At 33.8% G+C, this 15,364-nt stretch overlaps 1 protein-coding gene and 1 long non-coding RNA gene across 38 annotated transcripts in view; both read right to left on the bottom strand.

Annotated features, from left to right (window-relative positions):
* The window catches only part of trol (terribly reduced optic lobes), a 344,072-nt gene that overhangs the window by 82,404 nt on the left and 246,304 nt on the right, over positions 1 to 15,364 (bottom strand). For 17 of the 37 annotated variants that reach the window (XR_012456002.1, XR_012456000.1, XR_012456008.1 and 14 more), the window contains 3 exons: positions 4,709 to 4,825; positions 2,119 to 2,232; positions 20 to 127 (listed from right to left, as the gene is read on the bottom strand). Coding sequence is in view for 1 of the 37 variants with exons in the window: in XM_074120575.1 (XP_073976676.1) it covers positions 20 to 127; positions 2,119 to 2,232; positions 4,709 to 4,825 (339 nt within the window). In the remaining 36 variants the exon portion in view is untranslated. Of the gene's footprint in view, positions 1 to 19; positions 128 to 2,118; positions 2,233 to 4,708; positions 4,826 to 6,207; positions 6,337 to 7,460; positions 7,560 to 15,364 lie in introns of all 37 variants that reach the window. The other 20 variants (XR_012456012.1, XR_012456013.1, XR_012456015.1 and 17 more) reach the window with 6 other exon arrangements.
* On the bottom strand, positions 9,295 to 12,327 carry LOC141450285 (uncharacterized). The gene is made up of 2 exons (XR_012456036.1): positions 10,191 to 12,327; positions 9,295 to 10,086 (listed from the first exon to the last, which is right to left on the bottom strand). It is a non-coding gene; the product is annotated as an uncharacterized lncRNA (long non-coding RNA).

The raw sequence follows: 15,364 nt of genomic DNA, 5'->3' as shown, positions 1-15,364 counted from the left end.
AGCAAAAACTTTTTCCTACCACAATTGTTTTCATCCGATCTGTCATTGCAGTGATACATGCCGTCGCAATGTAAATGTATTGCCAAACATCGAAATCCATTGTCACATAAAAAACCTTTGCATTCAGCTAAATAATTAATAAATTACAAAAAAAAAACATTAAAAAAGTGTAAAAAATAAAAAAAAAAAATGTAAGATTCAAACTAAAAAAACTGTTTTGTTAAGAAATTAGTTAGAGTTTTCAAAAATCAAATTATCAAATACAGGTTTCGAAATTAATCATGTCTTTCGTTGAGAAATTCATTGACGTTTCCCTTTTAACATATAAAATACAACTGTAAATGTAATACAACGCGTTTTCTCCGCTCAACCCTTAAACTCTACCACTAATAGCTATCACTTTTTTTTTGGAACGGACCTGGGCAATCAGTTCTTTTCAACACTTTTATTCGATGCCTCCAACATATGACCAGCGGGAAAGATTCACTGCCTTAGCATCACATAGTTCTTCATTTTCCAAGTTAGTTGGTATAAAACTAGATTCTAATTATTTTTGGGCAAATAAATCAAGTTATAAGAATATATTAAATCTAATCTATTACCCCAGATTGGCATTTTTTGTTTCTAGATGCAACTATCTGTAAATGATTGTGTGTGGAATGTATGTACTTTCATCTACACAACTTGTTTAAAATGTTTCAATATAAGATCACTGGTACTTAATCTGCTAGTGGTCGGTAATACAGTTTATTGAATGGCTACATTGCTTTGTCGGTTTTATTGAATCGTCAACCGGCGAGATTAATGCAATTTTTCGCCTGCCTTCCAATCTTGGCTGCCGACAGAACTGTAGGGGATCCATCACTTCATTGTTTTTAAGTCCAATATGTCAATAGGGAAGTCCTTGTTTTATTTTTCGTTAGAATACAAAATATCAAAAACAATTCTTTGAAGGAAAGATCTGAAAGATGACCACTTTATAGAAGTTAAGAACTCGAGAGTGCTTGTGATTATTTCATTAAATAATAAATCATTTTCAATAAGGCATATAGATCAGCCTTTCAAATTTCCTTGATTTCATTAAGCACAAACTGCGTTGTAGTTCTAGACTTTTAGAAATGAGAATCAGTTCTCGGGTTCGCTGCAAGGTTAAAAAATTCAGAAGCTGTTTGATAGCTTCGGTATCTTACGGTAATTGAACTATGAGAGCTAATTTCCCAGGTGAAAACCTAAGCTACACAGCATCAGAATTCTCGAAAAACAAAGTAATTTCGAAACCTTTTTATATTTGATATTTACATCATGTTGAGGGTAAATGTATAATTTCGTTAAATTAAAATCAAACTTTAGAAAAAAACAAAAATGAATAAGGTTTTCACGAATCCTACTTCTTTAAGAATATTAATGTAACGGATGCTGGATGAAGTGAAATAAGGTGATGCGCGAAGGATAAAGAAAAGGTATGAAAAATAGTGGACAATTAGAAATGAATGACTCCCAAAAACTCCCTGAAAAACAGAGTTATATGTTATTATATTCTCAATACTTACAAGGAGACGAGTGATAAATATTTTAAAGAAAGTAAACGTAATATCTCAGAAATAATAAAAATCCCCTTTGAATATCTATTTAAAATTAACCTCACCTTATTCATCATTCTAAATTAAAATAATAAGGATAATGTAATAAAAATATGTCAAATAATAATTAAATGCATTAAAAAAACGACAAAAATCTTCAAGAAAGTTATAAAATAACACTCAAAAAGCCAAAATAAAGAATTATGGAAAATAGATGAAAATGGACAAAACAACAAATAACAGTAGGAAAAGTCAACAAACTGTAAGGAATTCCACACTGTGATTTCTCAGGAAGATGAAGATCTTTGAATGAAGACAATACCGTACCACCAAGGACAAACAAAAAAGTTACATTATTACAAAATAAATCTACAGCGAGGAAATATTTTGAAGCACTTAGAAGTGAACAATTTTGTATCCCAAAAGTGGAGACAAATAGAATGATTTGGATTTCGACAAAGGTAAACATTTAGCAAAATCATTTTCTCTTTTCCTTGACTGAGCTATTTCTCAGGATGCCGATTTCTCCAGGACTTACTCATGCAGTTCTCTTCGTCAGAGCCGTCAGCACAATCGGATTGACCGTCACATCGATATCTGCGTAGTATACAACTTCTGTCGGCACATTCAAATTCGTGATCTTCACAATTATCTGTAGAGGGTGTTAATATACTTAGATATATTTTATATATTACATAATTGACGGATAAATTAAGAGAATATCTGGAATATCAGTTATAGATTTTAAAAATTTAGAGCACTTCTGCTTTTAATCACTCAATTTGCACATTCTAGAAAAGGCGTAAAAGGAATCTTTATTAAGCTTTGATCAGTAGAAAACTGTTTAGTGATGGAGTGGCTTTAAAGCAAAAAAATAAACAAAAAGTGCTCTCCTTAATTAAGTACCTCTGATGGGACTTCTGTTGGAGTCAATTTCGTTTTCGATCATTCATTATCAGATTGTCAGGGTCCTTCTTGGAGGAATGGTTAATGGTAGTCCATTCAGGTGGGATACTTGAAGACTACCACATGTCATTCGGATCTAGAAGGTATATTTGAGGAGGAATATCACTTATTAGTGATTCTCGAATTGACAAGTGCCTTTCAGACAGAGCTATATTTTGTTGATATCTCTTTTAGATCTAGAAAAGGAATCGTAACTGGTTGCTATTTTATACACACGATTGCTTTTATTTTGCAACTGTAGTAGGAATGAACAAAAGCGAAACATTGGATAATCTTATCCTCTCTTATCGTAAAAGCCTCAGAAAGATGCTACTCAACTAGAATAATCCTTTCTTTAGTTAGGTAATATTATTTATATCAAACGTCGTTAATTAACGACATTGCATTGTCAATACGTGACAGATTTATTATTGTTTTCCGTTCAGTTATTTCCACCTACCTGCTGTTTATCAAAAAAACAACTGTGACTCTGGAAAAGATGCCAATCAGCAAATTTTTGAATCTATTAAGAATTATATTTGCAAATCACTTGAACTATAGTCATAAATTTCTTTAAAATGTACCGTCTAAGCAAAAGCATTTGCCACGAAAGTATTTTTTTCAAAAAGAGCTGTTATCTAGTTGTTTATTAAGTTTTTCAGTTTGAATTATTATTTTATATAATTGTTTCTTCTCTTGAGAATTATATTTGCATTTATTAAGGTTTCCCTTAGCTTGTCACAAAAATGACAGAAGCAAAATTATATGTACACATTTTCTACTAAAACTTGTACAGCATGTTTTCTAAATTCTTCATTAATAAGCTGATTTTATTGTATCTTTTTTGTGACTTAAGTAATTATTTCGTTATCACATCATTACTTCATTTCTCCGTCTATATATTTCACATATCTAGCAAAGTTCTTTTGTTATATATAGTATATAATTTAGGAAAATTTATAACTGAACAACAGAATTCTATTTGGAAAAAGGCAGTTGGGAAATTTCTGGACATTCAGAGACTAGTGAGGATCCTCTTTCTAGATCAACAGAAGGAACAGTAAATTTCTTTTCTCTGCGGCGCAAGCGAAACAGGATCCGCCCTTCTTTCAATGATTGCTAATAATTACGAAAAGTTTTAAGAATGATCAACTTGAATTTTTTTTTGAAGCTAAACCATAAAAAAACGAACCAATAAGGGCATTTAAAGATATTCCAGAAATACTCTCCTTTTAATTTTGTTAAGATTTATGCTACACCTTTCTAAAGCTAAGTATTCATTCACTGAGCTATTCTCCTCTAAAATATTCTGTACAACTCAAGAAGACTATATTTTTAAATAATAATCATTAAAAGTAGGTATAAATAATATGATTAAACCGTAGTTAAACGTTAATAACCAATAATAGATCACCTGCTATAATTTGAACTAATGCTCCTAATCTAGGCAAGAATTCTAAAAATTTATCTACATTTAACATTAACTCTATTTCCTATTTTTAATCCTTTTTTTCGCCCAATATTCACAAAAACTACATTTTTTTAATTATTTGTTTGAATCTGTACTACATCTGTACTACCTTCTACTTACTTTGTAGTGTTGAACTTGTCTTATAAAATATTTTAATTAAAATAAAACTAACTATAATGAGCAAAAGAAATATAATGTAACTCATTTGATGAACTTAAAGCTGCTTAATTATTTTACTGGATATTTACACTAACTACGCTTTGAAAGCAAGCCAGCACGCTAAGTCTGAAGATTATTTACAAAGATAGGATGTGATGAATAGCTGCATGTAGATTTGCCTTCAATTGTTTCAAAATTATTTTCGATTTACTTATACACTCGGGTGGGAAAAAAGATAACCTTAATTATTTGAGCTTTTGGCCTCGAAATGCTCGTGTGAATGAAATAAGGTTGTATTGTATGCGAGGAGCAGCGAAGGAGTGGTTGCATCCGTCAAAACTAAAATTAAAGTTTGTAGCCAAGGAGTCGCTTTTCTCGCACCCGAGTGGTAGTTTCTAGGGCAACTAGAACACTATGAAGCAGCTTGCTGTTATCTAAGTTATGCTGTTTTGTTCAACTACTCACTTGTATTATATATATTACAGAGCTTTTTTTTGGTTTATTGATGTACTTTCATTTGCGTAATCAAAAATTATGAAAGTTTTTGACTCACGTGGACATCCATTCTTTTCATCCGAGTGATCGTTAGGGCAGTCAACGCGGCCATCGCAGTGTTTGGCCCGGTCTATGCAGTATCCATCGTCGCATTGCCATTTATCTTCAGTGCATACTAAAATAGGAGATTTCTGTTAGAAATAGGAAGTGAATAATAAAGTTGACGTCTTTTTCACTTTTACTCATATTTTCTAAAGAGAAAATACTGTTATCGTGCAAATTTTCTATTTTTGAGTTGTCGCCAAAATATTACTTTTGAGGAGCCCTTAAAGTGAAAAAAGTATTTTTTTTTTTTTAAATTGGTCTCAGAGAGTGCCTCACATCTATGTTAAGGTAACTGAAAGAAAAACGGGTAATCGCGAAAAGTTCAAGTCAGATATCTCTTCAAATTTGTAAGAAGTTGGCAAAACTACTTACAGAAGAATATCCATTTTAATTGGCGATAAAAAAATATATCTAGTTATTTTCCATAATTTCTATTGAGAAAATATAAGGAAATATAGAAAAGAAAATGCTTTAGAGAATTAAATTATGCATCACCTAAGAAATGGTATTTTGCTCCGAATTGATTAAATTTTTTCCCATCTTAACCAGGAAATGATTAAACAATCCATTTAAGAGTTAACTAGAGAAATTTAGTCCCTTTAATTCAAATAAATATAATATTAAAGGTAACTAATTATATTGATAGGTGGTTTAGAGTTTTTATTGACTGAAAGTTGCTAACTATTCCGTGTTAGTTTTTATTTTACAATTATCTTCGATTGACGGCATTAATGATGTCAAAGCATCGGAAAAATTCTTAATGTTGATCCAATATTTAAGACCCTAGGAGATACTCCAACTAGTGGTGCTGCAGGAGTCATAAGATCGAAACGCGTGACTGTTGTAAATATAACACTAAACCAATTTGGAACTCATTTAAAGCTATGGTGAAAGGAAAATCTAGGATTATGGTGAATGGGTACCCATGTTGGATTATCTTACACACATAGAGCAGTTTAAAATACACTTTTGCTCTCAGAGAACATCAACAGGTGTTATTTTCGGTGGATTACCAAAAACGAAAATCAGCACGATTACAATACTTCTCTTGCGAGGATTAACGGTAAGAATCTTACGATGAGAGAGACAATAAAGCACTACAGCCCTCAATTATCACATAAAAATAACAATTGAAGTGTTTAATCATGCAATAAATTCGTCAAAGCATCATCTTCTCGCATCAATCACGGAAGTTTTCTAAGTGCAGACTTTAAAAATAAACAAAAAATAATATTCTCAAGCAGATTTTAAGCATGCATCATACAGATATAAACAAGGCTTAATCAATGTTTTATATAGAAACTGCACATATTTTTAGTAATGTGTACTCTGTTGGTCTTAAAATTTATTCTTATATGAAATATGTTGCACATTTTTTTCTTAGAAATAAATAAACAAGTTTGTAAAAAAGAGTGGAATTGAGAGATGGTTACAACGTATTTATGTCCTCACCACATCCTTGTTCGTCGGAACCATCATGAGTACAATCAACATAGCTGTCACATCTTCTCCACAGGTCGATGCAATGGCCGGAGTCACATGTGAATTCACCAGTAGGGCAGATATTGTCTATGTGAGGGGCTACAAAGAGTCACATTCTTTTTTTACAAAAAAAAAGACAAATTAATGTAAGAAGATGATTTTGGCCAGAAATGGCGAAGGGGCTCGTTTAAGACATTCTTACGCTAGAATAGCTGGAGAAAATGTGAGGATTTAAGGCCTGGCTTTCACCGCTTTATTTACACATCCTTCATTCCATCGCAGTAGAGAATAAGTCATGCTACAACTTGAAGAGATAAGAGATTATTCTCTGCTGCCTCCAAGAACAAGACGGAGTCACAACACCTGAAGACATAAACCCTCTAATTCCGCAAAGGTGGAACTTCACAGGAAGCTTTAACGTTAATCCCTATCTCTTGCAAAAGACATACCAGAGGAGTACAACACACATGAAGTTAGAATGGTTGGAAAGCGTTAAAGAGGTTGACCTGCACCTGAGTCCATCATCTTCCTGAAGATTGGTTACCCACCCCTCTAGAAAATCACACACATCTTCTGCTGACGATCCAACCAATCTATTCCAAAGCGACCAAACCAAATATAAGATATGATTGATCACTTCTTCACAACTGACTTTTTTTTCTATTCCACATTTATAATTCAAGTTGAGCCTGGGGCTAAGTGTTGTCTCCATAATATATTATAGTTCACATTGACTTTGATTTACCTTAGGTTATTCTTTAGGTTGATCATAACTCTTATGAAAAAGTGACTATATTACTTTGAACAGAATCATGTGTGACCACACAGCGTCTGACAAGTATTTACTGGCTCACTAACTAGTCCATAGCTAGCAAAGTCCTCAGTTTGTCCCCCGTGAGCGGTTTCTACTTTTTCGTTTTGACTAGACTGGCTGCTATTTTGTAATGCAAGAAACACGGCCTGAGCGTGGGCAGTGGCTCCTTCTACCGTTCCTTAACGGTTAAAGCTAAAGAATTCGATCCTCTTTAGACCTATGGCGCTAGTCTGCAATAGACAACTAAAATGCCAAAACATTTAATGTGGGATTTTCTAAAAAAAAGGAAACTTCTACATTTTTTTTTTGGAGCGTCAAAAAAAATAAAAACAGTTCAATAACTTTGGATTTAGTCTGAGATTGTATTTAAAAATAAATTCTGATAACATAATATATGAATATAACTTACAGCAGTTTATCTCATCCTCTGCACTTGGACAATCAGGTACTGAATCACAACGTCGGAAATATTCCAAACATGTCCCATCCAGACATCGAAAGTCACAATCTGTTTTTATATATCGATAATTTTTTTAAAAAGTTACGTATATATAAGTAAATGATAAGTTAAGAGACGGTATAAACACGCAATGCTTAAATTCTGTTGATGCAGTGGCAAGCCCTATATTTATTGTTTGTTTTTTTATAACTTCTTAATATTTTTAATTATATTTTAATAACAAACGAAAATAGGCAATTACTTTACTTTTTTTAATTTATTCATTTTTATGTTTGGAACAATAGAATTTATTTAACGGAACCTCATTACATTAAGAGTGTAAAGTTTCACTCATTCACCTTCCCTTAGGCTGGAAACATAGTGGCGCGGCGAGCAAGGCGGCGATGATAGCTGCTTCAAATCAAAGAGAGCGACGAGCAGCGAGCAAAGAGTCGCATGCACATAGTAACGAGTTTAGTCGCGTTCTCCTTTTCAGAAAACAAGATGGAGGAACTATTTTTATATGAAAATTCTTCGTTGAAACTTTGGTATTTGCAGCAGCTTGGTAGTAGGAGCTGCAGTGTGCATGAGATAAACAAGTCTAGAAATGAACTTGGTGAATTTAATCATTTGTACAAACAACTTCGGGAGCATCCTGGCAAGTTTCATGCATATTTTCGTATGTCTATACCAACATTTGACTACATTCTAGCCAGTGTCGAAGGCAAGTTAATCAAGAATTGGACAAATTTTAATGTTAACCCGATTAATCCTGTTGAGCGTCTAGCAGTCACTTTAAGGTAAGAAAAAATAAATACAGTCCTGAGAAAAAGTATAAACTCACTAGAATGAATTGAAATATTTTTCAATCTATACAACATTCGTAAACAACATTTTATTAAAGATCAACGTATTATTAAAGATGTATTTCACATTAAAACAATATTAGAAAGCACTCAGAGGTCGTCGCATCTAACAATAACAGAATATGTATCACGTAAACATTTCTTATTTAAGTTGGGGCTGTGAGTAAATATAACCTCAATGCTTTGATCAAGGTTTATTTTTAACTTAATTTCATATTTTTGAAAGAATATCAATACAGTTCACCTTTTCATATTAAAGAGTAAGTATTCGTGATCAGAATACTAACAGAGAATGGATACAAAATGATCATATATTTTTAAACGATTCAGCTCAGTTAACCGGCTCAGAAAGGAGTTAGTTAGGTATAAGTTATCAATGTGTGAACAAAGGTACTTCACTTAATGCAGCTATTTTTGGCTTTTTAAAATACAAAACCAACATTTGTTTCAGGTATCTGGCTACAGGAGCATCGTTCAAACAGCTTAGTTTCACCTTTCGGATGGGTGCCACTACGGTCTCTTCGATTGTGCACGAAACGGTCGAAGCTATTTGGGATGCTTTACACCCTACACACATGCCAGTTCCAACGGAAGCAATGTTTAAGAGGATTGCCAATCAGTTTCATGAGAAATGGAATTTTCCTCTTTGCCTTGGTGCCAGCCATTGATGGAAAACATTTCCGCATAAAATGCCCGCAACAATCTGGATCTATGTTTTACAATTATAAACATTTTTTTTCCATCGTTTTGCAAGCTGTGGTTGATGCAAATTACAAGTTCATCTGCATTGAAGCTGGTGGATACGGGAAACAGAGCGACGGAGGAACATTTCGCCATTCTTCGTTGTTTCATTTATTGGAATCGAAACGGTTGCACATTCCTCCAGAAACCGAATTGCCGGCAACAGATATCTGTGCACCGTACGTTTTCGTAGCGGATGATGCTTATCCGCTACTTACAAATTTGTTGAAGCCATACAAAGGAAGAAATTTGAGTACTGAACAGGAGTATTTCAATATGAGACTTTCGCGTGCCCGACGCGTTGTAGAGTGTGCATTTGGCATCATTAACGCCAAGTTCCGTTTATTATGGAAACCTATCGAGACGTCACCAGTCTTGGCAGATAAAATTATTAAATGCATATGTTTATTGCACAACGTTATAATAGATATTGAAGGCATCGACAGTGACGAGTTAGCACACATTTCCTCAGCTCCGTCAACGCCTCACAATGAAAACACAAGACACAATAGATCGTCTAATAGCGCCTTTTTCGTTCGTAATGTTTTTAAAACTTATGTTTGTCGGAACAGAATATAATCATATTCCAATGTGCCGTTTATTTTGAAAGTGGGCCAAGTCCATTTTCTGTAATTTTGGGATATTTAAGGTTTTGCAGTTCAATAAATTTAAAAATATTGGTAAATATTTAATAGACATATTTTTTGTATTTTGTGGTATTAGATAATGTAAGTTTATAATCCAATACTGTTTATAGTGCTGGCTAAGAAAAGTAAAGCTTTTATTGTAACTAAATGGACTTTATTTTAATGGATGATATTTTAGTCGTATCAGTCTTTTTTTAACAATAAAAACAAAATACTAATTAATAGTTCAACATTCTTATTCTTTTTTTGAATTTTTTGAATCATTTTGGTCCGAATTGCCTTCGCATCCACATTCTGATTCCAAGATTCTTCTTTTATTACCCATTGTCATGTATCTTATTTCTACAAACATAATAAAAATAATAAAATTACTTGCAAACGAGGATGTTATTGAAATGATGTGATTACCCAGAAAAGTATTTTTAATTTTTATTTTTGTTACCTACCAAATTCACTTTTAGATGCATCAGAGTTATAATTACCGTTGCAATGGGATTTAGCCATTTTTTCTTTTTATAAAATAAACCACAATCCGTTATTAATTTTCAAATAATGAAACTTTTTACGTACACCGAACACAAAACAACACAACTTACTTGATAGCCGATAATATAAGTCGAATGTTATACAACTTACAGTTTTTCAGAGTGTTGCCAATAGGACTAAAATTTCCCAATGTTGGTATTATTATCGAAACACAAAATTAAGATGTACTTATTATTATTAAATAATAATGAATTTTATGAAATATTGTACAATCACCGATTAGTAATATCAAAGATAGATAAGACATGATGTTAAACCATCACATTTGCTTCACCATACAGCAACCGGAGTTAAATTTTGCTGTACGGTTAAAAAATTTCAACCTAAGATGGACTTGCACCATTTTCATATTAAACACATTTGCAATATTGTTAAGAGCTAAAACTTCCATCTCCCAAATATTAGGATTCTGAATTTTTTTTGGCTCTAAACTGTTTACAGATAAAAAGATCATACTAAGTTTTATCTATAATTACCATTATCTTTAGTTTTTCAAAAATGTACTTGAACCACTTTCAAAATAAACGGCTCTTTATTAATTTATACTTTATTGCCATTTATTGAAGTTTCTGAAATTGTGTAAAAGTATCCTACCGCTAGATAGAATGGAGACCTACCCATTAATAATAATTTATTTTTGCCTAGTATTTAGATGCAAGTTAGCATTAAGGAATTGAGAACCAAATTACATTTAACAAAAATTACCCGAATTTTCCATTAACTACTATTGTAGCTTCGCAAATATTATGTACATAGATTAATATGTTTGCTACTTACTTGTTGTATTGAATTGTTTGGCAACATCATCCCATTCCCTATCCAAAACGAACCTGTTGTGATGGAGAGGATCTTTTTGATCCCACAGAGGTTTTTTTAAAAATACTGAACCAATAAATGTTTCAATATCCATTACTTTGAAAACCTTTTAAAAAGTAACCTTTAAAAATGGCGCGCGATGAGAGCGAAGAAATCAAACATGCCGTAACGCTTTGCTGCATTCTCTATAGATAGCGTTGCTCTATCTTCGCTTTGCTCGCCACTATGCGCGGTCCCATATGTTTACTTGTGTTTGATTTCGCCGCTTCGCTCTTCGCTAACATCGCCGCCTTGCTCGCCGCTCCACTATGTTTCCAGCCTTAGTCAAATTCTCAAGTCACTTATTTTTTTACTTGAGACGCTTAATTTTAAAAACATGTGTTTTCTATCTCCACTCTTCAATCTAATTTTGAATGGTGGAAGAGCCTTTAAAAATTTTAAAAAAACTTAAAATCTATGGAATTGATTGGCAATTCTGATTGATAAATTTTGTTCAAACTTTTTCGGATACCTGGGCACTTAAATCAAATATAGAGTTGGTACAAGCTACCATCTCCCAATTTGTAATTATACCTTCTGTAAACATTAGTGCTAACCACTCTAATATTTACTCAGACAGTGTGATGACAAAGTGACGAATGTTACTTTTGACAATCATTACAAATTAACCATTCGGATCAAAAAAACTATGAATTCACTTTCAACAGGACTACACCCAGTCTTTTTCTCCAAGAAAGCTTGATGGGAAACTTTTAACATTTCCAACAAGGTTTCCCCCATGCTTTTCTTCAGAACTTGAAAAATGTTAATTGGATTTGTCTGCTAGGTATAATAAAATTTATCATGGCTAGTGAAAGCGATAATTACAAGGGGGTTCCTCCATAGTGAGCCATCCTGCAACATGTTCTCATGAGTCATGACTTTCAGTTTATCACTACGTCTTCAGACAGTAGAGAAAAGTCCACCCAATAAAGTTCGCTTTTAGAGATGCTTTTCTTCTCGCAACACCACCTGGATCTTGCCAAAAGGAAACAACTTCTCCCACTACTCCCTCAAGACTTATTCTAGAAAGCCACTTTTGGGTCCTGTTCCTGGGGAATGGATCCTACTTCCAAAATTAATCATTTTGTTTACAATATAAGATTTTTTTTTTTGGATAATTTATCGCTTTTACTGGTTTCTTTGCTACCAAATTTCAAGACATTTCTAGGTTTCTTTATGTCCATTCTTTTATCGAAAATACTTCATCAGATTCTAACTTTTATTATAAGCATTTCTGGAAAAATTTAAACTTAATATCAGTTGAGCCTATTACGCAAATATTCCAATTCAATGTCTGACGTAAAAAACACTGCCGTGTTCTAATCTAATCTAATTTTCTAAAAATAATTTTCTCTACACCTGCATATCCGGCGAGAAATCATAATAACATATTCCTTCTTTATATTTAATAATTAAGAGAAAGTAAAAAGTTTTTTGTTTTTTTTTGTAATTTAAATCTCTTGAGCTGATGAAGCTCATTGGAAGCTGTTTTAATAGGATTTTTTCCCCTCTTAGACGGCAAATTCGCTTAATACAAATTAGATGCTAAATAAATAAGAAGTTTGTGTTTTTTAGCCATTAAAGATGAAACTTTTTTACGAAAAATGAACGAGAGAAAATGGTAGAATCATTGGGATTATAGCGTAAAAAGAGAGGAAGATTACGAAAAAAGAGAAAAAATGATGATTAAATAAAGTTAGCTTTTGCATCTCTAACTTTCTTAGTGTGGCGAGCCTTGCAAATGCGAAGAAGTAAAGAGAGGCTGTTGGTGGGAAGAAAGGCACAAAATTAATAATTTTGGCATTCTCGAGCAAGAACACCAACAAGCGCTTGTGCAACATGATTATACTCGTATTATTTGGGAACGGGGCAAGGCCGTGGTTGTAGAGCGGTTTTTCGATGGAGAGTAAGTGTGGAATATGGTTTTACTAGCGGCAGTGGGGTAGAGTGGTTGCGTGCTAGTGGTTGTTATAAAGTGGAGAACCTTTAGAGTCCAAGAGAGAGGCTTGTAAAGGAGGCAGCACTGGATACCCGTCTTGCTAGAAGACAACCGTTAAATCCTACACAGACTAACGATGTTTTAATCCGAGCGCCAGAGATCAGCTTGTGATGTATGACTGTAGCGGGGATTATTCTCAAGCCCGCTATTCTAGCCACTGTGTCTTCGCCACCTTTCCTTGCGGCAAAGCCTCTTACAACCACATCATACACTTACATATATGTGACCTTTTCTAACAATCCTCACAAAAACTTATAAATGCATTATAACCAGTCTTATCGCCTTTCGTGCGTCATTTTTGCCTTTTCACATCCTCTGTTCGCCCGTAACTTGTATTGATGATATTTGAATTACACGATACGCGAACATAAATAATTTGCTAGATTTTTTTTTGTTCTCAGCTACTTTTCAATAAAAAAAAATCAAGAAAACCAAAATCTGTTGTAAATGCTTAAATATAGGTTCACTAATATGGAAAGACTTCAGGGAAGCGAGACATCCCAGAACACTTTCAAAAAATGAACTTTTTCTCTGACAAAGTTAAGAAGTTCTTGAACACACGACAATTTTGTTCATCCACATGCCCAATCAGGCGTTCAAGGACATGGTGCATACAGGGAAACCCATCATTCTAACTTGGTCAGTTTAGCACCTTAGTCCTTAGTCTCATCTGTCCAAATAATTTAGTTTTTACTTTTATAATCAAATTTACTATATGAAGGATTTAATTCAGTTTTAATCCTAGTGGATAGATTCCAGTCCAGTACTGGCAGTTTAAAGCCTCATTCGCTTAAGGTTGATCACTTCATTATATACCGAATCTTTCTTCTGGCATTTTGAAATTTATCCTCGAAGAAGTCGAACTGCTACAAACTGGAGCGACAGTGAGACCAATGATTGGCGCTGCAAATGCTTTACGGTAACACGAAGAATTGGATGGGTCGTTAATGAGCCCTCCGCTACAGGTGGGGAAGATGGTGAAGTGCTTCATAGAAATGTTAGAAACTCTTTTGAAGAGAGTTCCTGGACGACCGAAGAGATGTACACACAGTTGTGCGAGAGCCAACCAGTTGTTAATCACCCTTTCGATGGTGTGGCCGCATCCTTACTTCGTGATTTGAGCTGGCCTTCAGTAGTTGTTCAAGGGCTGGAAAAATTCTTTTTCTACTGGATGAAAACAAATAGGTCTACTCTGACTTTGAGAAGAAAAGGGTGAATTCAATCAGTTTAGTAAAAATAGCTTTTTCTTAAATTGTAGCAAACTTTTTAATCTTTATTTTAATTGATCGTGCCTGTATTTGTTATCTATAATATTTAAAAATGATTCTTATACTTTCTGTGTATATTTTCAGTTAATTTAAAGAGAACTCTTGCGTAACACTTTTACTGAGCAGTTTCTCAACCTGCATGGCCAATTTATTCCGTTCATGACTAGAACACCATAAATATATTTATGCCACGTTATGCCTGAAGCAGAAAACGATTGGACCACATCTTCTTCTTCTTTTTTAGTTAAAACTGTTTCATCTTAAGAAGACAAACGAAACCTACGGCGAAGTCATTCACCGACAACAAATTACTTTATTTATTTTCTCCATTCTTGCCTAGAACACAGCTGTGCTGGAGATAATAGTTCTATAGTCTTTATGCGCGGGAGGTTGGAGGTTGGTATAGCGTTGATTTTCTGTTTAGAGGTTTTGTCTTTTGGTCTCTGCGATTACTAAATACCATCATTTCCGCCTCACTGCTACAGTGTTTATGTCCTGCCGGCCGAACAACAGCTTCTCTCTCTAAACAAGGACCGCCTTTTTGTCAACAAGATTTGATGGTGAGAGAACCTACCCTTTTCTCAGTGATGGCGTCGCTTTCTTTTCGGGAATAAGAGTAATTCGCAGAAACACTGCTACTTCGCGAGTATCCTTGCTGCCAAAAAAACGGTCAGTTATCTTCAGAAACTGAAAATAGCGGAGTTTTCAATTGAATGTTTGGCTTAGTTGGTACCAGGACTCTCGACAGCAAAAAGTTTGTCAAAATCACTCTAAACATTTCTAAAGATACATTCTTCAAAGTTTGAGGCCTATAATTGAACGTTTCTTCAGACTCATTGGCGGAGAGCAAAAAGACTACCGGAACGGGAAGCTATGGTACCGGAAGAGTAGGTTTCTCTCTACTCTTGGCTCTGTTTCTTTCGCGAACATCTGATTAGGAATCGGTTGA

Source organism: Rhodnius prolixus, unplaced genomic scaffold (assembly GCF_049639745.1).
Source record: "Rhodnius prolixus isolate KJV_2025 unplaced genomic scaffold, Rpr scaffold_2, whole genome shotgun sequence".
In the NCBI taxonomy this organism is placed as follows: domain Eukaryota; kingdom Metazoa; phylum Arthropoda; class Insecta; order Hemiptera; family Reduviidae; genus Rhodnius; species Rhodnius prolixus.
Note: the sequence above shows the minus strand (reverse complement) of the source record. Positions and strands in the feature narration are given on the sequence as shown.